Source organism: Myiozetetes cayanensis, unplaced genomic scaffold (assembly GCF_022539395.1).
Source record: "Myiozetetes cayanensis isolate MyiCay16 unplaced genomic scaffold, myiCay2020 scf5-8, whole genome shotgun sequence".
NCBI classification, from domain to species: Eukaryota; Metazoa; Chordata; class Aves; order Passeriformes; family Tyrannidae; genus Myiozetetes; species Myiozetetes cayanensis.
Genome location: NW_026087742.1, coordinates 83,537,057 through 83,562,319, shown reverse-complemented (window position 1 = coordinate 83,562,319; position 25,263 = coordinate 83,537,057). Strand labels below are relative to the sequence as shown.

Genomic DNA, 25,263 nt, shown 5'->3' with positions numbered 1-25,263 from the left:
CCCAGACGAGGGTACCCAAGGCGCTGCCGCCGCCCTTCTGCCCTCGCCGCTATAAGAGCGGCGGCGGCGGCGGGACTTCTCCTGCGCGGCTGGGAGCAGGTAGGGCCGGCGGCGTGCGGGTGGCCGCGAGTTTTGCGATTATTTGTTGTTGTTATTAATTACCGCTAATTATGTGATTGTTACGCTTCTCTCCCGTATCCATAGGCAGACGTATCGGTGGACACACGTCCGTGTGTTCGCACTGCACGGTGGCACCCTCGGCAGCGATGCCGCCGCGCCGGGCGCTCTGCCCGGGCAGCCGGGCGTGCAGGGGCGGGCCCGCCGGCGGAGCGGCCTTGGCCTTTCCCTCCCGCACCTCCGATTTAATTTTTGCCTCCCTTTTATTACTCCTCCGCTTCTTCTGCTTCTTTTTCTTTTTCTTTCCTCCCAGCAGGCCGGTGCGGGGGAGGGGGTGTGGAACTCGCGTTGAGGGTCAGTGACCTTCCCTCCGCAGGCATGTCGTCCGTCAGGATCGAGTGCGTTGCCAACGGGGGCTACGGGATCGCGGAGTCGCCCGTGTGGGACGAGAAGGAAGGCGCGCTCCTGTACGTGGACATCTCGGGCAGGAAGGTGTGCCGCTGGAGCCCGGTCACCAGGCAAGCTCAGGCCATCCCCGTGGGTAAGGAGCCGCTGGAAACCCCTCTGCTGCGTGCGGGAGTTGTGTTCCGACCTGGCGCCGTGTCCCTCGGCAGCTGCATGGTGCTCATCTTCTGGAGACCTTTCCCTACAACCTCACTTTCCTCGGCCAAGAGGACACTGGGCCTTTGCACAGATACTAGATAAAGGCCAGACTTAGTCCTGGGGACTGTCTTTATGGGTTTGTGCTACTGGGTTATGTTTGATCTACATCTTTTTCCTGTAAGTTGTCCACAGCTAGCAAGTTGGACAAAAGTCCTCTTTTGTTCCACTTTGTCCCAGAAGTAAAGTTCCGCTGTTGGTTTCTATGGTAGTTTTGTTCTGACTTGAATGAGCAATGCTTGTAACACTCTCTGTATTGTAAAAGATTTCCAAATAGTGAATTAAGAGGTTGATATTTTTTAAGGTAACAGTATCACCAGCCAGAGTCTCAGCAGTCTAAGTATTTATTCCAGAAAGGAAGAGATATGCTAACTCTCATAAAGAAGGAGTTGCAGATTTACTGCTGGATGTGGTAATGTAAATATTTGTCTGGCCGAGGACAGCTCCTTAAGTGGTTTCAGTACAATTTTTTTCTCATGTTCAGTAACACTTGGTGAAAATCAATTTTGCCTACCCATAAGCTGCTCTCATTATTCACAAGAAATTGGTCTGGGCTTCTCTGCCTTTCAAATTACGTAGTTAGCAGTTTTAAGGTGAGAGAAGGCCTGATAATAATTTGGGAAATGTTTCTTCCCAAACTTATTTCCTCTTAGATTAGCTGAGGGAGTGTGCTTCTCCTTGTCTTTCCCCTCACCTTGACCTACTCTCAAAGGTGTAGTCTTTTACATGTAGCCTCTCTGGAGATGTGGAAGGGATAGAGGTTGAAGTAGCTCCTTTTTTAAAAATTTTAAATTGTTTCCTCTCTTTAGTAGTAAAATAGTTATTGTTAATAGCTGTGCCTTTGGGAATACCATGGCTAAAAGACACAACACCCCCTCCCCAAACAGCCAAAGAATGTCATACTCAAGTAGTGTGTTTCCAAAGTGGAAACTAAGAGAGAAATTACTCATTACTAAAGTGTACAGAGAATTACAACAACCACATACTTAGCAACAATGTCAAATGTTCTTTTTAACTCCACAGGGAGAACACCGCTACACACATAACTGTGACTGGAGGGGAGACCCTATGGTCAGTTTTCTTTTCTGCATAAAATGATGCTACAAGTAAACCAGTTCCTGCAGATGCTGCTTTAACAAAGCCCTGCAGTGTCGCAGTGGACTGAGCTGGCTGCAAGGGCCGAGATGCTCGCTTGCCCTGTATTTTTGCAGTGAACAGTAGGGTGTCTGTGTCCTGATACACCCCTTTCCTCTGCGGTGCTTTGTCATGAAGATCTGGGACTGCTCTTGTGTAGGGGCATCTGGGGAGCCGACACCTCCAGGAACAGCCAGTCAAGGGTGTGTGGACTGCTGTGCTTGGGGGCTGCTACGCCCTGGGTAGGAGGAAGGCCCTGGGGGCTGCCCAGGTGAAAGGGCTTATGTGAGCCATGGCCCCATGTGTTTTCCTAGGAAAGCAGATGGAGAGTTGTGTTCCCACATTCTGATAGCAAAGGCCCTGCTGCTGGTACTGGCAGAAAAGCACTTTTATTGGTGTGGTTACTGGCAATCCAAAGAGCAGCAAAATTACTACGTGTAGCAGGTGCCACACACGGCTGAGGGGACTCTGCTGACTTCTGTGCTGGCACGGGAAGAAGTGGCACCCACTCACCCAGAGTAAATGAGCCCAGACCACCAGCAGCCTCAGCAGTGGGGTAACACACCTCTAGGAGATGGAGCTGCTGGAGTTGAGCTTGCCATCAGGTGTTGGCAGCAAATAGCATTCAGATTTCTGGTGGTACCACTGCCAGGGCTGCAAAGGGAAGGGGTATCCTGAGCCATGAGCAAACAGCCAGAAAGTACCAGTTCCTCTTCGCAGCAGTGGTGGCTGGTGGTAGTTATAAGTAAGTATTTGTGAAACTGTTATCTAATTATATCCCTGCAAAGCTATAAATATGAGAAATGTGGTTTGTTTTTTTAATTAGTAAGTTGGTGATTAGTCCTATGTATATAAAATATTATGCCAGACTTTATTACCCTGCCTAAAGTTATTATTCCTTATATTGCATCTGATTGTAGGCTTTTACAGAAATGCTATCTTCACACTCACTGGGTTTTTTTACTAATTCCTTTATAAGAACCTGCAATTGAGGTTTTATGCATAATAACTCAAGTGAGTGTAAATTAACCATGGAGTATATACGAGTTTTCTGTTTCCCTTTAACTCTTAGGAAGCTCTGCCACTCTTTAGTGTGTTTTTGGTGCTGCTGGAGGCATGTTTGAACTGCACAGCAGAGTGTGGTGCAGGAGGGTGGCTCTCCTGCCCAGTGTGGCCTGTCCCAGTGCAGAGATACTCTTGCCTCCATCAGTGTAGGGCTGATTTATGCAGGAGCTGTGCTGAACAAACACAGTTGCTCCAGAGCTCTGTTGGCAATTGATTTTTCCTTTGTGTGTGTGGGGAACCCACCTGTTGTAAAAATCCCCGTTCCCCTTTTAATGCCTGGGTTGCTTTTTTTTTTAAGCACCTGGCTGAACCAGGTGCTGGTAATGATTATAACTCCTGGGAGCAGTGGTAACATTTAAGTTCCCTGAGTTTATGTGTCCTAATAAATTGTGATTCCCTTCATAGCAATTTGCTGTATGCATTAAGTATGACCTAATCCGTTTCTATGTATTTGGACTTCAATGTGTTTGGTAGAAAAGTAGGTTGTTTCTCTTGCCTGTGGTTTCACTGAGTTCAGTTTGCATGTCTAAAGTGAGCAGAAATGTCTCTCCTTAGCACATCCCTCTTTTCCGCTTCACTCTGTTTCTAGATGCTCCTGTGAGCTCTGTGGCTCTTCGGAAATCTGGAGATTATGTCATCACCCTGGGAACCAAGTTTGCGGCTTTGAAGTGGAAAGAGGAGCAGGTAACCACCCTTACTCAAGTGGACAAGGATAAACCGAATAACCGATTCAATGATGGGAAGGTGGATCCTGCAGGGAGGTATTTCGCAGGTATGCTGCAGAGGGCAGTTCCTTCCCTCTGGTGCTGGTTAGGTTTTGGTGATAAGATGCAGTGACCAGTTGTAGATGTAGCAAGTTTTCCTTCATACTTAAGTGGTGGGGATTTTTTTGTGTGTGTTCAGAGTTTAATCCCACTTACAAATCTATTTGTGTCACCTGGGCACCATCTAATCAGGACTGTTTTTTTAAAGAGAGACACACTATTTGGAGTCTGCCTAGTTTAAGACACTAGCTTTGCCTTTCTCACTGTTGGCTGCTTGTTTTCAATACTGTCAGGGTGCCAACAGAAAATACTTTTTCAGTGAGCGAGTTATTATATTGTGTGTTTTGTTCTTCATAAATCAGAATTTATAGATTGTATTTCTAAAAACTATGTGACTGTTTATCCTGGAGAAGAGAAGGCTCAGAGGGATCTTACCCAGGTGTAAGTACCTGATTTGGGAGGTGACAAGGGAGTAAAAAAGATGGAGCCAGGCTCTGCTCAGTGGTGCCACTGATGAGACCAGAGGGGGTGAGCCCAAACTGAAATTCAGCAAATTCTGTGTGAATGTAAGAAAACTCTTTTACTGAGGATGATTAAAGAGTGGAACAGGTTGTCCAGAGGGTCTGTGGAGATCTTCAAGATCCAACACTGGCATGAGGAATGTGTGGTGTCTGACCCTTCTCTGAGCAGGGGTGATCCTGGATAATCTCCAGAGGTGCCCTCCTGCCTCAGCTGTCTGTGATCTTGTCCTCCTGTTTTAAAAAACACTGTTCTGTGCATCTGCTGTATAGTTGAGTCCCCAAGCTTACCTTAGCTTACATTTACCCAGCCTCTCAGGAACAAGTCTCAGCTGCCAACTTCAAGTTGCAAAGATGAGGTTTGCTTTTGAAGAGGCTTTAATGCAAGACTCATTGAGGGAGGAGGTAATTTTTTTCTGTTTTCTCAGCTCTACAAGACATTAAGATTTGTGGAAGTTAAATGCTGGCCACACCTTTCTTAATATACAAATGACTGAATAAAACATTTTGCAGGAATCATACTGTACGCTATTTCTGCCACAATTCAACAAAAACGCAAAGAATATGTTCTGTCATCTTTTGCTAAAAGCAAGCACTTTGGAAATCTAACTTTCCTTTGCTTTTAACTCAGTTTCTTCCTCAAATTTCAGAAGCCCCCTGCGCTGCTCCCTTCTACATTGTGATTATCATCACTGCAAGGGGCTGCCACCAAACCCAGAGGAGAGTCCATTCACTCTGAAACGGCTTTCTCCCCTTTGGCTCTGCACAGGTACAATGGCTGAGGAGATTCGTCCTGCTGTGCTGGAAAGACACCAGGGTTCTCTGTATACACTTTTCTCTGACCTCTCAGTGGTGAAGCACTTTGACCAGGTGGACATTTCCAATGGGCTGGACTGGTCATTAGATCACAAAACCTTCTTTTACATCGACAGCTTGTCCTATTCGGTGGATGCCTTTGATTATGACCTCCAAACTGGAAAAATCGGTATGAATGGCTGTATTCTAAAATAATTAGTTGTGCCTAAAGACTGTGATGTTTGTTCCTCTTCTGGTTATTGTAGAGAGACGATCAGAGCTTTGGGAGTGCTTCTTCAGTAACCTCTTCAGAGCAAAATAACAGAAGTCATATTTACACCCATCTGTGCCTGAGTAGGCTCCTGGCTCAAACCAGTCAGGGTCTGTTGGTAGCACTGTAAAGTATTTAAATTGCGTGGCAGTTTGAGTAGTGATCTCTCCTGCTGTTACGAAACACGAGGCATATCTGATCTTCCAGTGTAAAAAGGGCAAAGTGTTTCTCATTTGTCTGGGTTTCTGTGGCTGTATGTTTCTTGCTACTGAGAGCATAGGTGATCTTGTAGTCTTGTAGAAAACCTCTGCCAGCTTCTCTAGATATTTTTTCACTTTTCACTGTCTGGTTTTTAAAATGTAAGCTTTTAAATGAAGATTCTGCAGAAAGAACTAGGCAACAATGGGAAAGCAGTAACTCAAAACTTCCTTCATTTATTTAAAACAAAACAACGCCTTAAGGGCTTCTGCAAGCTTGGGCAAAAGAAAAATTCCAATGACTTGGACTAATAATTTGCTTTTGAGTACATGGACTGCAGTATTTTACTTTAAAAGAATTGGGCCAATTTGATGTTGAATTTTAAAACTGAATTTAAGGTCGTTTTGGGCATAGCATCTTGTCCCAGTGTCTCCCTGCTATGGCTTACAACTGAATTTTTCTTTAGGGTGCTTTTCCTCTCTCCCTCTTTCACTCTCTCTTCTGTGGCAATCTGACAATCCCCAGGAGCAAAAAGGAAGTTCATTAAAAATATTGCTGCATATGAGAAACATTGAAGTTGTCAGAGCATAAAATAAACAATGTTGGAAACTTGTGTTTAATTTTCTTTAATAACAATGGACAAAAGTTCAGATAGATCTGTTTGGTTTTAGGTTGATACTGTGCCTTTGAAATTGATGCATTTCCTAACTCTGTGTTTATATAAACTCTTGCGTTTATAGATCTGAAGGTCAGTTTTTTGTTGGAATAGTGATTATTGGCATGTTGCAGCTATCTGTTTGAAAAGTCTCCAGTTGGAGCAACTCATACTTGAAATGCTCCAAACTACTTTTAGAACAAGTAATTAATTTTATTAACATATGTAATGTTAATTTATTCGGTTACTCATTTAATATTGTAAGTAGGGAACATGAGTGGTGCACTAGAAAATAATACCAGAAAAAAGGATTATACTTTCAGTGGATAGAAACTGATCCACAGGCTTTCACAGCTGAGAAACAACTATCTCGAGAAATGAACAGAGCAGCAGACACAGTCTATTTCTTTCATAAGAAAAAAACTCAGGGCTTCAGCACAGCTTTGGAAAATAATAGTACAAATAACTTGCTGGGCTGTGACTGATAAAAATTTTAACAACTGTCTTGCTCAGCTGTGTGGTTTTTTTCTACCCTGCAGGCAACCGTAGGAGTATATACAAACTGGAAAAAGAGGAGAGCATTCCTGATGGGATGTGCATTGATACAGAAGGCAAACTCTGGGTAGCTTGTTATGATGGTGGGAGAGTGATTCGTCTTGATCCTGAGACAGGTAAGCCCTTGCAAAGGGTGGAATGGGATTTTGTGTTTAAATGAAAAAAGAAAAAGAAGAAATAAAAAGAGCAAAGAATGAGGGGGTGTCCCCCCTTCCCCAGAAATTATATATCTACTCTTTTTAAAAACAACACTTTTTTTTTGTTATTATTTTAAACATTTTCATGCCCCTGCTCTCAAAAATTACCTTTGTAAATGAACTTCCTTTGTTCCCAGCACCTGTTGACTCGGAAAAGGTAAAGTTGCTAAGGAGATCATCATAATACTTGTGAGTTGTTTGAGTTAGCATTCTCTTACATCCTCCAAACTTAACACCAGTGTTTACCTCATTGATAAATGATGTAAATGAGTAAGCCATGAAATATCAAAGATGACTAAAGCCATTTTTGAGCCTTGTTTCTTCAGCATATTGTATTATTTTGGACAGCCTACTGAGTTTAATAGAATTCCTGCACAACACTGATGCCAACAATATCTTTTTTATTGTTGAAAATTGTTTACATGATCAATTTTTTCAATTGAAATAATTGAAAATATTTAATTAATTCCACAGCATTTTGTCATTCACACAGTAACATCTTGAGTGTACCCATTGTCTTAGCCTATTGTTCATTCCTACTCTCATCTGGATTTTAGTGGTGTGTCAGGGTTGATTTACTATGGGTAAAAAACATATGCAAAGCACTTAAGGGAAAGTGAACCCCACTGCCTGCAAGGGGCCAATGGATGAGAATTGGAGTGTGATTTTGACGGATCCCAGAAAACACAAGTTTGCATAATGCAGCAGAGGAGCAACTGTGCTGGGCTGCAGTCTAGCAGAAGGCTTGGGGTTTTGTGGGGCTGCAGATTCATCCTTGATGCATCCTGCCTCTGCAGTGTACAGAGGCACTGGCACATGTGCACCAGGCAGGTCAGGCTGCAGCCTCACTTCTGACTGTACTGGAAGCTCTTACTTGAGTCTCAGGCTGTGCTTTCCCCCTCACCTTTTGATCGCTACCCATCCAAGGTCCTGCCAACCTGCTTGACTTCTGTTCTGCAGAGTCTGCATCCCAGCTCTAGGAAAAGGAAGCTCCAGCTGGGAGTTACCAGTGGCTCTGGGACTTGTTTCTGGTCCCACATCCTTCCCCTTTGGTGGGCAGAGCACTCCTTGGTGACATCTTCCAGCCCTCTGAATACCCTCCTGAAGCAGCGGACTCTATCATCTTTCCTCTCTGGTTCACTGTTTCTATCCTCTTCCTCACTGGCCTTCACCTTCTTCCTTTTTTCACTTGTTTCTCTTCTTCCTTTTGGAGGTGTTTTGTTATGGGAAAGCTAGAGGGAACAGTGGCAATAAGCAGATGCATAGGGATACTAAGAATATTGACAGCAGAGTACATACCCCTAGTGCACTCCCAGTCTCTGACTGTGCTCACAGCTGGATGACATACTGATGTGTTAATAGGTACCAGTGGATTTGTCTTTTGGGAACCTGTCAGTCTCCCCTCACCCATGTAAAACTCATAGCATCTGCAGGTAATAGTAGTACAAAGTTTCACAGGTTCGGTGTCCATGCTGAAAAGAGCCACCTTCTTTGTGGATATCTCATGCTTACCTGCCCTCTCGTGCTATCGTTTTAAAGTGATATCTAAAAATCTGCGATTTGCTGAATTCTGAATGAATTGCAATTAGTCAGGGGAGATACCCAAGACAGGTATGAAGAGAATTCTGTGAAAGCCGCTCTTTGAATGCAAAAGAGCTATTAAGTGTGGCTTGAATGTCTGACAGCCAGTTGCAGATATATCCAGTGATGAAGAGCTCATCTAAAACACATGAGGAATTTTCAAGTTTTAGAGATGATAAAGCCTTAGGAGAGATTTTTGAGTGGGACAGGATGAGGAAACTTGTTTGTTTGGCATCTTCACCTAAGTGAAGGTTTTGAGGTTCAGGGTGAAGCAGCTTTTCAGGTCTGGGATTCTTTAGCAAAGTGGCTGCTGCCTTTAGACCCAGGATATGCTACAGGGAAAGACTGTAGTGGCTGATCCCACTAAGTTTGCAAAGGGCTCAAAAGGGACGTCTAACTTGTATGTGGCAAGCCTTGTCATACCTTCTGGTGACCTGCTATTCTTATGCAGTTGTGTCTTTTGATTAGAATCCTAGAATCATTACGGTTGGAAAAGACCTCTAAGTCATTGAGTCCAACCATTGACCCAGCACTGCCAAGTCCACCACTAAACCATGTCTCTAAGCACCACATCTACATTTTTGAACCTTGCAGGGAACATGAGATTAACTTGGTTAGAGCATGCTGCTAAATAATTCCGAGGTCACTGGTTTGATTGCCACAGAGGCCATTCACTTAAGAGTTGGATTTGGTGATTCTTGTGGGTTCCTTCCAATTCAGAATACTCTTGTGACTCTGTGATGATTCCACCACTTTCCTGGGCAGCCTGTTCCAATGCTTGACAACCCTTTCAGTGAAGAAATTTTTCCTAATATCCAATTTAAACCAAATATTTTATAGTTCTTTCTAGTGAATATTTTTAATATCCTTTGAATTTTAGTGTCCAAAAGATTTGCTAAGTTTTTCTCTTCTAAGTTCTCACAGCTACTAAGCACAGAGGAATACTTCAGGTAGATTGTAGAGCATCCAGGTGCAGATTTTCTTGAATCTCCATGGAGACATTGCTCATCTCAGAGCTTCGTAAATTATATCTTCCAGGCTGTTATCTGTTGAGACACATCATGGTCTCTCCCCTTGTCTTTGGGGCTCACACCTCTTCTCCCACAGTCCATGTTTTCTTGCCTTTTGAATGCGCTTCCCACCCATTTTCTCCCAGAATGGGGGTCAGCCAATTTCTAGAGTTCCCAACATCAAAGTTACTATTTCAACACATCAGTAAAGTTAGTTACTGTAAGGGGACCAAGCCCTTTATATATGCAGCTGGGGTAGTAGAGAAATTACGTGTTTTGTAAGGAGATTCATATGCTTTAGCTGTATTTCTAGAAAGAGAAATTCAGTGGTAGGTAAATAAAATAAACTTGATGGGAATAAGCACTCCAGTATTAGCAGGAATTTTAGAATAATCTGCTGTAAGATGTCTTGACAGCCTTCTGGTTAGGGCTGGAGGCAATCTGTTCACTACTACTGTAATTAAGACAGTAGCTATTTGTTGGTGTAATAAATGAGTAATATTAGTTATGGTAGGACTAGTTTCTTGTAAACTTCAGACATGTCCCATGATCCCTATTTTATGCAAGCTTGATTTGAAAGGCTATTGAAATTTCAGGAGAAACTTCTAGGGATTAATCTTCCTTAACTGCAGGCACTAGAGGTGTAGCAGGAGGTACGCCTCCGCAATGCTGCACGAGGTCTGCTCCCTCCAGGCTGCCTTTGTAGTTAAAAGCAGAAAAGTCAGCAGGTCTAGGGTGTGATTCATGTGACCTGTTTTAGAAAGGAATTTTATCGCATTTCCATTGACTCCATGGGCAGTCTAGGTGATGAACTCAGATACGGGTCTCTGCCATGGATGTTTGTGTTTAACCAGCTGGGATTGGGGTGGGATTTGTTTGTGATAACTGAAACTGAAACTTGTCGAATGATACATCATAACAACTTTGTCACAGAAATCTGGTTTCTCCCTGCCCTCGTGCTCCATCAGTATGCTGAAAGTCAGCGTGGGACCTCCCCTGGCCCTGGTTCCCCCTTCTGCGGAATACTTGGCTCCACGATGGTTATTCACAATAATTTGTTTGAATTTCTTGTTGTAAGTAGACAAACGGGAAACATCATGCATGTTTTCCTCCAGGGAAAAGACTCCAGACTGTGAAACTTCCAGTTGACAAAACAACTTCCTGCTGTTTCGGAGGAAGGGATTATTCAGAAATGTATGTGACTTCTGCCAGTGATGGGATGGATAAAGAGCAGCTTTCACGACAACCTCAGGCTGGCGGGATTTTCAAGGTGAATGCTTTTTCCTGTAATTTTAGAATGTAATTTTTTTGCTCCTGCATTTTTCAGGCAGCAAGCCACTTGGAGTGGTAGGAAGCAGGAAAAGGGTGGTTGTTACATCACTGGTCATGTACATTAAGCTATTGTTTGTATTTTTAGTTGCAGTATGACAAAGTTAAGTGCATTTAGAGATTTGAAAATACTTTGGGGTTTACACTTTGTAACAATGCTGATAGTGTAAAATTTTCTGTGCCATCACCTCTTTATCACTCTTCCAACACTGTTTGCATTTTCTGTTTGTTGTGGAAAGAATGGGTAAATACTCATGTGTCTTAATCAGTGACAGATCTTCTTTTATTTACATTCTAGTTAAATATAACTAAATTGCCTCTTTAAAAATTTGTTACCTCGGGATTTGTTTTAAAGGCCTGCTCTTCTCTGTGTGTGCATGCTGAAGGTTACATTGTGAACTGTAGAATTAAGGCTTAGTAGTATCTAAGAGAAGAGACCTTTGGGGGATGGACTCTGACCTGAGATTACTGAGCTTTAGAGAAAGAGCATGTGTTGAAATTCCTGGCTGTGATGAGCTGATGTGTGCAAAATAAAGTAGGAGGGCAGATTGGAGTACACAGTCCTGTTCAAATCAAAGCATGTCCAGTTGTGCAAGGAAAGTGAGTGTCTGATAATGGTGGATTATTGTTCTAATATTTTTTCTCTCTGTTTTAATAGATAACAGGACTGGGGGTGAAAGGAGTCCCACCATATCCATTTGCAGGTTAAATACACACTCTTCAGAACGTATTGGAGAAGACTAATGCAAGCAGCACAAGTCTGAAGGTTTTATTCTGGTGTTCAGCATCCTTTGCTTTGAAACCATAACACCATTATAATATTTCATTAAGAAAGCATGAAAAACTACTGAAATATGTGGAATAAAACTGATCTTTTTTCTCCCTTTAAAATTACTTTAAGTATGTGATGGTACTTTTTGCTGTTGTGCTAAAAAGATTCTCATCCTAATAAGCTACTATTGTAATTTTATTTTATGATTAAAAATATTTTAATATCTTTTAATTGTTTATTCTTCCTTCTCATTTGCAACTTATGCTATATTGATTTTTTGATTAAACTACTTGTACTGTCTCTTTTACACATTTTTGAAGTTACTTATAGAATACCTTTTGGTGGTCTTAGCACTGCTTTAAATGTAACTTCATTTGTCCCATGGTATTCTCAACAACTGAAACATTAATACCCATCACTGCGCATCTGCAGCTTTCTTCTTAGAGCCCTCAGCTGTGGCTGTGCTTAAATTAACTGTCTGGAACTGATCACCATCTCTTCCCAGTGCATGTCACTATGTTGCTCATTTTGTTAAATATAAACCCAGGCTTGGGGTCAAGAACCATATCTTTGTCCATCCTTTAAAGATCTCAGCCTGTTCTGGGGAGATCCATGATGAGAGGAAAACATTAGGCATTCTTGACCATTTGTGCATAAATCTGCATATACCTCCTGAACCAAACTCCCCCAGAGCACACAGAGAAACAAGGTGGGCCTGTATGCCCAAATGTTTCTACAAATGTGGAGGAAAAGTGAGTTTTATTACAAATTATTCACAGCACGTGTTGTAAATGAAAAACTTATATATTGGATTGCTCTTTTGCTGGTAACTTCAGGCCTATGTGTGCTGTAACAACAGCTGTGTATCTCAGTTAGAAATTAAACTGTATTTTTGCTCTGTGCCCATCCTGCTCTGAGAGGGTAACCCAGCAACTGACTGCCAAAGAGGGCCAGTGGCTGTGTATTCTCTCTCCAGGGAGCTCCAAGAATCATCACACCGTGGTTTGCCAGTGCATCTCTGCAGGCCTCGGAGTTGGAGTTAGGTTCTGATGGATGGGCTTGCCAGCTGTGTCCTCGAGTGTGCAGTGGGTAACTCAGCTGCCTGGCCCCTGGATCACACTGAGGCCTCCGTGCTACTTTGAACTGAGGGTTCAACATCACTGTTTCCCCTCTTGAAACTAGGCAGGGGTATGTCTTGGCAGCTGGGAAAAACAGGAGATTTAAGCAGCCCCAGTTCAGGGCAGATGAGTGACACAGTGCAGGAAGCTGGGACTTGTTTTTTTGAATGTCCACCATCCTTCATTTACTTTGCGCTACAAGGCAATTTCGAAGCACATTATTGAGAAAGTTAGAGTGGAGGGTGATTATGAATGTGGCTCTGATTTCACTGAAGTGCTGAGATAACTGAGATCACTGCAGCTCAGGAACCGTGCCGAAGGGCTGCTGTGGTTGATGGCTAATGGAGATCCGAAGAGGCAGCAGAAGGTAAGTGCGCATAAACACAGAGAAGCTCCCTCTGCTGTCGCTTTTGAGGTTTTGTACCTGTGCTCACCCTCACACCATCGCAGTGGCAGTAGGCTGATTGCCCACACAACACAAAAAAATGCCAATCTATTTTTTTGTTGCTGTTGCTGCACTAGAAAAGTAGAGCAATAGCTTGTACAGGCATGAAAGATTTGATCAAAGATTACTTTATCACAGCTGGCCAGGAGGCACCCATGAGACACAAGGGAGGATGTGGCTGCTGGAGCCCCTCATCCTCCATGCTGTGTATGAGTGGATGGCACTGGGCAAACATCTGAATGACACATGTCTCTGTGCGTGAGAGCAGAGGCAGGTAAAATAAGCTGCTGCAGACACTTTACAAATGAATGCCACCTCCCCATTCTGTAAAATCACCTGCTGGGCTTTGTCGTGCTGGTTTCCTATGCTTCACATGAGCAGGAAGAGCCAACTCTGCCAGGAGAGTTGTATTTTTAATGTTGCCGAAATGCCCTGGGAGCGCGTCTCAACACAGCCTCCAGTGCAGAGGCTGCAGCTGCTTTCCGCGCCCCAGCCCCAAGGAGCCCAAACTGGTGCTGCTGGCATATTTTGACTTGAGTCCCATGACAGAGCACTGGATCTGGCAAACTGAGCGGTTGCCGGTTCCCTCAATTAGGAAGGCTTCCTCACTTTTGTTTAATCCCTTGCTTATTAATGGCGCTCACCTCTTTGATCAAAGACCAGCACTGATTTCAATTAGGGTTGAGCAAGAACCCAGTGACAGGAAAGGCTGTATCAGGAGGAGCAGCTGCTGTGCCCTGAAGGATTTCTTCACCCTCATGACCAAAATCTATAGTCATAGGTGAAACGTAGTTATTCCCAACCAAGCTGGAGAAAGCTCATGTAATCCTTTGCTGGCAAAATAGCTCTGCTGAAATAAAAGCAGGCGGCACTGACTGCCTGGGGAGCTCCTGTTCTTCCCATCTCAAGCACAGGGGAGGGACCAGGCCCTTCCTACAAAAGGGAGAAGCCACGAAAAGATAAGCCTTGGCTTCACTTTTGAACAACACTGTCGAGTGGGGTATCGCTGGGGTGAGTAGCTATACCTGTATCTGCCTGGGGTTTTTAATACCTGTGTCTTCATTAACTCTAACCATGCCTGTTGTCATCTCCAAGAGGGAGGATGCGCCTATGTCTAGGTGCATAAAAACTGTAAGAGATGGGGACAATGGAATAACAGGGAAACTCAAGTTTCTAGACTACTGAAAGATGGGATGGATCCTCAAGGGGAATAAGCAACACGGGTATATTTTGGGGAGGGGGGGGGGAGGAAAAAGGGAGCAATGCATTGACAAAACATTTGCAAAGCCGCAGGAACAAATTCTGAGCTATTATCTGAGCACGTGCCTGTGGGTAACAGAAGACAATTACAGTTACTTAAATACCACATTATGTGTTGTGCTAATGCCCTGATGCACTCTCCCAACTACTCTATGTTGATAAAAACTAGGGACTATAAAAAGAAGCCATAAGAGTTGCATCAGAGGAGACCAGAGCAGTGGGAAAGAGGAAGCCACCCCAGAAGGAGACAGTGCAGTGGGGTGTCAGCCAGTGGTACAGGGATGTGTGGCTGCCTTTGGCCAACTTCACTAGAAACTTCTGCTTTGCAAAGCAGCAACATTAGAAACAAACAAAATGCATGGCAGGACCAGGCTCTTTATTTTGTGGAAACAATTAAGACAATAGTTGGCTGCCTAGCAAATACATGCACCTGCTACTGCAGGGTTGCACCACTCATCAACAACATCCACAAAGCCTTTGAGATGTGTCTCCTCCTAAAGTGACCATCTTCTGGAAAGACAAGCAAGACATTGCCGTTCTGCAGCATCCATGGCAATTGCTGAGGCTCCCTGGTAAAAGCCCTTCCCCACATGTGCTACAGGCAGCAGTCTGGAGCTCTGCTGTTGTGGGATCAGGATTTGTGCACGTTCGAGGTGAGGAGCCCTGCGAGGAGAGCAGGTGACTTCACACACAAGAAGGTTGTGGCACAGATGGGAGTAAGAGTCAAGTCTTAGTGATGCTAATAAGCCCTAATCAGGAGAATATTTTTTTTCTTTATCACTCAGAGTACTACAAAACCCTCCCATATATCTTTCATTAACCTTCCCTTTTATCACCCTAAATTTGGGAAGACTGGGCTAGCCCTTGGGGCAACTAATGGTGCAACGCCTCAGTTTTCCTCTCCTGCTCTCCTGACATGAGAAAAATACTGAGCAAGGATTTTTCCCTATCACATGTCCTGCTGCTGGCACTGCAAACCAGACCATTCAGAAAGGCTTTGGTCCCTGCCTCATCATTCATGTGACTGCTGACTGAATACAAAATGTAAAAGGTTACCTGCTCCGTGCAGATAACATCAACTGTTGCACATTTTTAACCGTCGCCGAAAACAGCAGCCAGTTTCATTGGACCAGTGCTGGAAAAGAGTCACCAACTCAGGTCTTGCAATATTGTCCTCAGCAGGTGCGTTGATGTGATGAACTGCAGAGTTTCGCATAGGTGTCCTCCAGCTTGGTAAAAATATTCAGCTGTTTGACTGAGGGGAAAAGGGTTCTTAAAATTTTTTGGTTTATGCAGATAATTGTTTGTGTATTAAAAGTTTTAGCTGTCTGCCTGCTTATTCAAACTTCAGCTTGACATGAAAACCAAAATGTGTGTTTTGCACGGGGGGGGAGAGCGGGAGGGAAACAGCAAAGGAATGTTTTAAGGCCAGTCATTCATTTGTACTTTACATATACCTTTTTGGGGGTACTGAAATGACCAATTTTGTCCAGATAATTTGAAAAGGGATATGGACTGAGGTTAGAAAGGCTATTTTCAAATAGCTACCAGAGAGAGGATTTAGTTTGTAGAGCAGACAGGATGTTTTTACATTAGTTTTTCATTTCTAACAGGAAATTTTTCTTATGGTCTCCAAATTCTGGTAACTTTAAACAGCTTAACTTTAAACAGAAAATGTTTCGGTGTCACCCGTCAGCCCCTTAGTCTTCATAAGGGGTTTATGCATGAGTCCAGGAGGCTGGAAAGCCAACAAAATATTGGAGAGAGGATATAGGCAGGGTGAACATGACGTGTTTTTCTGCAGGAATTTTGTTTCTGGAGAATATAGTGGGATTTGATGCTTTTTGATTGGAATTTCTCTTGTCTTTCCTTGCATGCTCATCTCTGATGGGTTAGTGTTGTGCCAAGCAGCGTGTGAGGTGCCACAGAAAAAGGTGCCAGGTGGCAGGATGCCTAGGAAGTGATTACACTGGGATGTTTTGAACCGGGGGTTTTGGGGTCATTACCTCATTTTCCCCTCTGAGATAATGTGTTTGGTGAAATGTTGCTGCTACTGCTGCTGCAAAGTTCCATAGGGTGCAGGCAGGGAGGGTGTGACAGGAGGTGGACCACTGGGTGGAGGGGGGAGACAGATAGGATGAAACCAGGGCTGCATCCCTGCCAGTTTGTGGGGACTCCTTTGCAGGGCAGTGCTGCCTCTTACGGTATGATGACCTTTCCTGTTAAAAATCTCCATTTTCATCTGCTTGTAAAAACCAGTGAAACCTCAGCCAGCAAAGCACAAGTCTTCCCTTCCAATTACCTTCTTCTTAAAAAAAGGGGAGGGCTGATGAAGATTTGAACCAAAATATTCAGCAGTATGAAAAAACTCCACAGCTGGAGTGACACACAGGAGCTATTTCTTTGGTGAAGGGGATAGATGCTGAGGCTGGATGTGCAGCTGGGGAAGGAGGACACACACGGAGGCTCCGTGGGACAGGGCAGGTCTCTGCAGGATTGCTGGGGAGGCATGAGAGGGGTGAGCAGGCACGTTGGTTTCTCCCCTGCCTGTGCCTTGTGAAACAGTTGGCAACAGTGTGATTGCGTACTCCTCATGTGGCATGTGGGACGAGCTGTGAATCAGTATTTCACCACAGCTTATCTGCCAGGCCCCTATTTTGGTGTTACAGAAGTTGGAGAAGGAGGATGTAAATGAAACAGGAGCTGGTGGGAAAAGAAAGCTTTAATAAGGCTTGGTTGGGTCAATGGAACAATGGCCAAGACAAATACACACTGGCTGCTGCAGATCTGGAGGCTTTCTGCCTCTGTGGGAACGGCACTGCTGCGGAGCTGCTGCTCAATGCTGTTTTCCCACAGGGATGAGAGCAACTCTGTGTTTTCCAGACCATGATACAATAAAGTCAGCATTGTGTCTCCAAGCCTCGGGTCCCACATATGGCAGCCACATGACACAAAGCTTTAACCCAAGAGAAACTCACTCTGCCAGCTCGAGCATGGTTTAACAGGTTTAAGGAGGTTTAAAACCTGGCATTTTATTATGAATCCTCATTTACACTTTAGACCGATGCTGTTTGCCTGTGTGGAGCAGCTTGCTGCCCAGGCCCTTGTGGCCATTTTTTTGGGGAGAGGGATATATTTGATAGATGGGTCGTTTGAACCTTGCCTTGGTGGTGTGACTGATTGCAGGAAAGATTGTGTGTCCCCAGCCGTGGCGTTTCCACTCACAGTGATTGACTGGCTCTTCCCACGTATTTTGAAGTGCATTAGGGCTAATTAATTATCTGTAAACCTTATCACCAGCTCACCTACTAGAAAACAATGCCTGCTTGAAGACAGTAATCCCTAGGACTAGTGTTATGTCAGGGATTGGCTGCCTTCCAAGAAATATCTCCCCAGTCTGTGGAAAAAAATGTGCTGAGTTTGGTGGGTGCAGTAGTGGATGCGGCTCCATTAGCGGTGACTGAGGCAGCGAGTGGGCCTCTTTCTTTTGTAAGAGCTGAATGGTGGAGGATATTGCTCACATCCCACTCCACAGCAAGGGCAGGGCAAACCCAGGATCCCTATTTTGGCATCAGTGGGCTCTGGACACAAACCTGGTGGATTGTGTACCCCATGCCAGGGCTGTGGCTGATTGACTGGTGTCCCCGTGGTCACCCTGCAGCAGTGGGGACAGGATGATGGAGTAATCAGGGAACAAACAACTCCTGGCAGAAGCAGGTGCATGGAACGGGAGCTTCACTGGAGGCTTTGCCCCCACAGCAACAAGTGCAGTAATTATACCCTGAAGGCTTTGCATGGGGCAAAATTCAGAGTCTGCAGCAGGGGTTGGAGATGAAGCAGGGGTGGTGAGGGGGGTGATGAAGATGAAATGCTTGGAGGGAAAGCAAAACAGTAGGACTTCAAAGGCAGGAGCCTTCCTCGGAGTTTGCATATTCACACTGACTAGGTATGGGAACATGTACCTGGTCTGGCCTTGGTGGCAAACAGCAGTTGGTATAGCGGGTGCATATATATCTTCCCATGGAGAAAGCCAGTGCTTCTGCATTGGTAGGGCTGAGCCTTGTTTTCCCACAAAAAGGCTTCTGACTCATTGGTGCTGTTCCCCGTGTTCTGGGAGACCCTTGGGATCACTGATCCCCAGACAACAGCTTGATCCCAGCTCAGGGCCATGGCCCGGCACTCCCTTGCCAGGAGGCAGGTGCCTCATCAGAAGCTGTGGTTTAGGAAAGTTTTGCTAAGGAGAAGCTTTGGTGCCTTGAGCTCAGTTCCAGCCATGAGGTTGTGGAAATGCCACAGAAACCTCCTAAATTATTCTGTCACGTGGGATTTGGAGTGCTTTGCCATTTACAAACTCTGCTTTTAAGCATCACAGACATAAACATGACAGCTTTTCATTAAATCCATTATTAACTCTCTCTTCCCCTCAGACCATGTCCTCCTCCATCAAAATCGAATCTGTTGTGAAAGAGAAGAACCGGATGGGAGAATGCCCAGTCTGGGAAGAAAGGGAGAACGCACTTGTCTATGTAGACATTAATTCACAGAAAGTTTGCCGCTGGAGCCCAATCACCAATGAGGTGCAGAGCGTGTCTGTGGGTAAGAGTCTCTACTCACTTCATCCTGAGAGTCTATTCTGTCTGCCCCATCCATCCCTCCTGGTAGAAGTCCTGCAGCATGGTGGTGTCGCTTTCTTTCCATGGGGCTACACGCCCTGTCCTCCTGCAGCGTGTTGCTGAGCATGGTGTGGCCCAAGCCAGCTGAGCAGAGGGGACTGTGCTCAGGTGTGGAGGACCATGTGCATGTTGCCCTTGATAAGCCTAAATGGGAATGCATGTTTCATTTGGGACCTGCAGATGAAGACGTACAGTCCTAATGACTGTGTCTGCACAGGAGGTGGGGAAATCTTTGGAACATAGAGCCACCAGCCAGATGTGCTAACAATCCCAGGGGAAAAGGATCCTAGCATCAGCTCAGCACCTTCTGGGTCAGGGATGTCCCAGTGAAGCCCAGATGCCCCTGGTGAGTGCTGACTGATGGCCTCAGAGCTACCTGTCACCTTCTGCTCCCTCTCCCCCACAGATGCCCGTGTCGGCTCGGTGGCACTGCGGCAGTGTGGCGGCTACGTCATTGCCCTGGGAACCAGGTTTGCCTTTCTGGACTGGGACACCCAGGCAGTCACCACCATCCTTGAGCTTGAGCAGGATAAACCCAACAACAGGTTCAATGATGGGAAAGTGGATCCAAAGGGGAGGTTTTTTGCTGGTAAGTTCCTGGTAGAAATTTCCCCCAGAGCAAAGGGAAACTTATTACAGTGTATTTTATATAATGCATTTTATTCCCTCTTATTGATTCCTCAGTTGAGTTCCCTACAAAACCCACTGTCAAAAGCATGAGCTGTCTTGTGAATGCTCTGCTCAGTTACTGCCTGATGAAGGAGGACAAGGGACCCAACATCCTCTGACCTAAATGAGGAGAGAGGCTGTTGGCAAGAGCCATCCGACAGGAAGGCTCTGCTACTTGGGGGATGGTGTTTGCCAAACACCTGCATCCGTGGAAGGTGAAAAGCCAAGGAAAGGCTCATGTAGGTGGGAAGTTTTCTGGTGGCATAGAGAGGGATGCAGCTTCAGCTTGGAGGAGACTGAGGGGAGACCTCATTGCAGTCTACAACTTACTCTTGAGGAGAAGAGGAGGGCCAGCCACTGATCTCTTCTCTGTGATGATCAGTGACAGAACCCAAGGGAATGGCCTAAAGTTGTGACAGAGGAGGTTTAGGTTGGATGTTAGAAAAAGGTTCTTCACCCAGAGGGTGGTTGAGCACTGGAACAGGCTCCCCATGGCAGTGGTCACAGCACCAAGCCTGACAGAGTTCAAGAAGCATTTGGATGATACTCTCAGGCACATGGTGTGACTCTTGGGGATGGTCTTGTGGAGGGCTAGGAGTTGGACTCAGTAATCCTTGTGGGTCCCTTCCAACTCAGCATATTCTGTGATTCTAGAATAGAACATGAGCTGCAGTGTGCACCCTTCATGTGCAGCCTCTCCTGGTTAGCCTGTGGGAAACAGGGATGTGGGGAGAGATCCTCAGCCTCCTGAAGGCAAGAGAGAGGTTTAGGTTGAATGTTACAAAAAGCATTTTCACCCAGAGGGTGGTCAGGCACTGGAACAGGCTCCCCAGTGGTCATGGTCCCAAGCCTGCCAGAGTTCAAGAAGTGCTTGGACATTGCTTTCAGGCACATAGTTTGCACCTGTATTTTATGATCACAGACCATTTAAATGATGAAAGTGGCCTACAAAGAACAACAACAAAAAGGGCACGTGGTGCTTGCCTGCATCTCGGCTTTTGCTGTGAGCAAAACCTGAAGCCCTGGTGTGTCATGGTGCTCCTTTGGGTCTTTGGAGTCTGTGACTTAAACCTCATGGCAATGCAGCAACTCATCCTTTTATTGGCTGGGATAAGCTCTGTGGGAGACAGCTGCTTCTGATGTGCTCCTTTTCCTCCTCCTCATCAACCTCTCAGGGCCTGGTTAGACTCTTCATCATAGAGCTATAAAATTGTAGAACCATATAATGGTTTGGGTTGAATGGGATCTTAAAGTCCACTTAGTTCCATAAAGACCACCTAGTTCCAACCTCCCTGGCGTGGGCAGGGACACCTTCCACTGCACCAGGCTGCTCAAAGCCCTGTCCAGCCTAACCTTGAACACTGCCAGGCATGGGGAATCCACAACTTCTCTGGTCAACCTCTTCCAGTGTGTCACCACCCTCACAGCAAAGAATTCCTTCCTGGAAACATTTTCTTTTTAGGAAGGGGAAAAAAAAATAAATCACAATGCTGTGATTCTCCCTAGGACCTCTTGGTAAGGCTCAGAGGAGGATTTTGATCAAACATGATGAACAAGCTTCTACTTTCTTCTAACTGTGCTCCCATTTCCGTTTCAGGTACGATGGCTGAAGAGACAGCCCCAGGGGTCCGAGCGAGGCGACAGGGGGCCCTCTATACCCTTTTCCCTGACCACTCAGTAATAAAACAGTTAGACCAGCTGGACATCTCCAATGGTCTGGATTGGTCCCTGGACCACAGGACCTTCTTTCACATTGACAGCCTGACATACGCTGTCCATGCCTTCAGCTATGATGTGCACACTGGAAAGATCGGTACACATGCTTTTAAAATTTGGTGACAAGTAGCGCTATTGCTCTTTCTGCAGCAAGACCTGGGCCTGTGAGATGTGGTTATTTATTTGACAGATCTCATATCTTCTGGTTACAACCTGTCAGCAGGCTGACTGTAATATTCCTCAAATGTAGTCACTTATCAGGTGTATTTGGTGAACAAACTTTTGACAGTCCTTCAGCTTACTTTCATCTGGAGACCCGTTCAAGGAGTTGTAGGGAACAAGCCGTTTATACTGCAGAATGAGAGTTTGCAGGATGCTGTTTACTCTTGAGTGCCATCTACCGGAACACTTGGGTTGTACTAGCTCCATAAATGCAGATGGAGAATGTGCGTGCATGCATACCACGGAAAGGTATTTGGAGCATCAAGTCATCATTGTGACTGAGGTTTCACAATTTTGAAATTAAAATTGCCTTCAGATGTTGGCAAATTTCACTTAAATTCACCTTCTGGGTAAACATTTTTTATTCTATCTGCAAAAAAGGAAAATTTAGGTGCAAGAATAATGGATATAACTTTATTTCAAAATTCTGTGAAATATTTTTGTGCAGTATCAGCCTGATATGCTCCATGGGAATTTAAAAAGCTGAACTGCCTTTGTACTCTAATGAGCGTGAACTTTGTGTAATCACAGCTGAAAATTACACAAAATAACTATATTCACTCAGATTTCATTTTGCTGAGAACACCTATTTCTACAGATTTTAGGATATAAGATTTCTAAATAAGATTTAATGCAACTTTCCCTGCTGAAAATACAAAAATGTAATGTGTTTGATCTTCCTAGCCTTAGTTAGGCTTGTGACTGTCTGTTTTTGGGTGATGGCCAGAAAGGTGCTGGGTCAGTGCAGGTGGTCCACTGCCCATTGGCCCCGCTCCATGGACCATGCACGTGCCCTCCAATCCATCTGCACTAAATCCTAGACCACTAGCAGTTGTTGTTCAGGCTTAATCAAAATTGGTCACTTGGTTGGCCACTAAAAAGTCAAGTTCTCGATCTTTAGCTGGGACCAATGGCTTATCACTGATGTTTAAATGCAGGTCATTATTTATGTGACATATCCAGGCTGCCATGACCAATGAAAGTCCAGGAAAAGTTATTGCACTGGCAGTGGTCACGTTATGGCTGGCAGCATGTGTGTTAGCAAGGGAGATGGGGGGATTTTGTTCTCTTATCTAGGTAAAATAATAGGAACACTAGTTCAGTACAATCCCAAACTGCAATGGTTTTGCTGGGGGCTTGTTTCTGCCCGAGAAAGTCAGGCTCTTAACCTGACTGTGATGTACATTTTGCAGCATGTCTTTCTCACAGAAGACAAACGTAGCTGTTTGCAAGAGCATGGAAGATGTTAGACTGGAATCTGGTACAGAATCAGTAGCGGCCCACATAACACCAGCTTTGTAATTCTTCCTGCAGCCTGCCCCAAACTTTTGTACCATCTAGAAAAGGAGGAGCAAATGCCTGATGGGATGTGCATAGACGCAGAAGGGAAGCTCTGGGTGGCCTGTATTGATGGCGGCAGAGTCATTCGTATAGACCCGGAGACCGGTAAGACTTCCACCAGCATGTGCGTATGGACATGAGAGGAATGGCTGCCAGGAAGAATGGTTTGGAGGCGAGATAAGAAGGTGTAATTTATTGCCCATTTCTGCCCCATTGGGTTGCCAAGAACATCGCTGGTTCAGGCCCCGATCATTTAAAGAGTGCAGCTCCCTGTGCTGCCTCCCAGTGCCAGGCAACCCTGCTCCCATGGTTTGCTGATGCAGCACAAACTGTTCTTAATAATATCACTAAAAATATCCCCTAGGTGTACTGCATACCTACTGCAATTTAAAAAAAAAAAAATCTTAGTGTTGAAATGTTTTACTGGGAAATGCTGTTAAGGAATGATGGCCATCCCAGACCACATGTTCCTGCCCTTCCTGGCCTCACATACTGTATTACTGCATTTTGAGAAATGGAAGTGAAGCCTCGCAGATATGGGGGAGAGCCTGAAAAATAGTTAGAGATGAGGCAGATGAAAGAATTTGATTTCCCCACAAACTGTCCTTTAGAATATGGTCTCTGTCTGAAGGGGAGATGCCTTCTGAGTAAGTGCCACATCTGTGCTGTGCACAGTGCATTCATAATTACATTCATAGTACATTCATAATTACATGCTTCCTAGGAAATGGACATTAGAAAACAATTGCACGTTTTTCCCAGGAAAAAGAATCCAAACTGTGAGGCTGCCTACTCCGAGGATCACCTCTTGCTGCTTCGGGGGAAAAGACTACTCAGAAATGTACGTGACTTCTGCATACGATGGACTGGACGAGGCCACCTTAGCTAAGGAACCTCATGCAGGAGAGATTTTCAAGGTGAGCAGATTTTCTTTCTTTCTTTATATACATCAGACCTGCCAAGCCTCGTATTCTGAGAGTGTGTTGGTGTTTACCACACTCACATTTGTCTTGAATGGGCAAAGCATGTTAAAAATTACTATGACTTGTTTTGGAAATAGGGACCACATGTAAAGGCTGCAGATAACTGTTAAATTAGCAAACTTACTGAGTGATGCTTGATAATCTTAGTGATCTTAACCTTAAGGAGTTTGAAAAAACTCCATGTAATGATTAGTTTTGGGCTCCTCTGAAGCAGAGGACCCTACACATAGGAGTTGGTTGCTATAATATTTGTTCTACAACATTTGAATGTTTTCATAATACTCAGTTGTAGATTTATCTGTTTAATTTCTTTTATTATGTTATTTGTTTGTTTATTTATTTATTAACAGATAACAGGCCTGGGTGTGAAGGGGATCCCACAGAATTTCTATGCTGCTTGACCATTGACACTAAATAGCAAAGACGAAATGCTTGCATCTTGTAGTAACTCTGACCAGGACAAGTCAAATGAACTACAGAATTTATCTGTGTGAGGATTTCTAAGCCCACATTTAGGAGTGTGCTTGTTTGGAATTGAAGATATTTCTTCTTCTGTGGGCCCATGGCTTGATGCAATAGGTTAGAGAGGTAAAGTTAATCTATGTTACAGCTTGATAGCTCTTGTGACTTACCATAAACCTCTTAATGCAGAAGCATAGTTTTGTTGAACTTTCTGACGACTATCTCTGGATTTTCAAGTCTGTGCAGTTCCGAAGCAGAATCTGACTCCTCATGTTACAGTGATGTACCAGCAATGATACAGCAGATTTTAATAAACATTTTAAGAGTGATGACTTGAACTGGAGTGGTTTTTGCTGTGACACTCCCCCTGGGTTTTTGTTTTTGATGATCAGACCTATCTGTAGTATCCAGGTTCCATTTTTAGATCCTTGTTAGCCTTTTTCCAGGCTGTCCTGTCTTTAAGACACCATTTAGGCTGCTGAAAATAAACTACGCAACTATATTTAAAACAGTGCTTACAGATATTTTTTTCTCTGCATTCAGATATTACCATGAAAACACTGACTGCCCACACACAGTCAGTGCACGAACAGGCTGTGAGCTACCAGGATAACAAAAGAGGATGCTCAGTAGAGTTGCTTTGTTGGGGGTCATATTTACACCCATACACACGGACTTACCTTTGCTTTATGTGTCTTCTTATTGCATGCATGGGTCCTCCTTCCTGTTCACCTTTCTTCTTGTGCTCTTCCT

General features: G+C 44.6%; 2 protein-coding genes across 2 annotated transcripts; both read left to right on the top strand.

Annotated features, from left to right (window-relative positions):
* Positions 1 to 205: 205 nt before the first annotated feature.
* Positions 206 to 11,852, top strand: LOC126648530 (regucalcin). Its single transcript, XM_050331601.1, has 6 exons — positions 206 to 658; positions 3,566 to 3,748; positions 5,028 to 5,243; positions 6,717 to 6,848; positions 10,636 to 10,790; positions 11,508 to 11,852. The coding sequence occupies exons 1-6, from the start codon at positions 496 to 498 to the stop codon at positions 11,556 to 11,558; spliced, it is 900 nt and encodes a 299-aa protein (XP_050187558.1). The 5' UTR covers positions 206 to 495; the 3' UTR covers positions 11,559 to 11,852.
* A 3,740-nt stretch (positions 11,853 to 15,592) lies between these two features.
* Positions 15,593 to 24,848, top strand: LOC126649091 (regucalcin-like). Its single transcript, XM_050332926.1, has 7 exons — positions 15,593 to 15,626; positions 18,872 to 19,040; positions 19,524 to 19,706; positions 21,384 to 21,599; positions 23,039 to 23,170; positions 23,828 to 23,982; positions 24,399 to 24,848. Exons 2-7 carry the CDS (start codon positions 18,875 to 18,877, stop codon positions 24,447 to 24,449), a joined length of 903 nt encoding a protein of 300 aa, XP_050188883.1. The 5' UTR covers positions 15,593 to 15,626; positions 18,872 to 18,874; the 3' UTR covers positions 24,450 to 24,848.
* Positions 24,849 to 25,263: the final 415 nt, after the last annotated feature.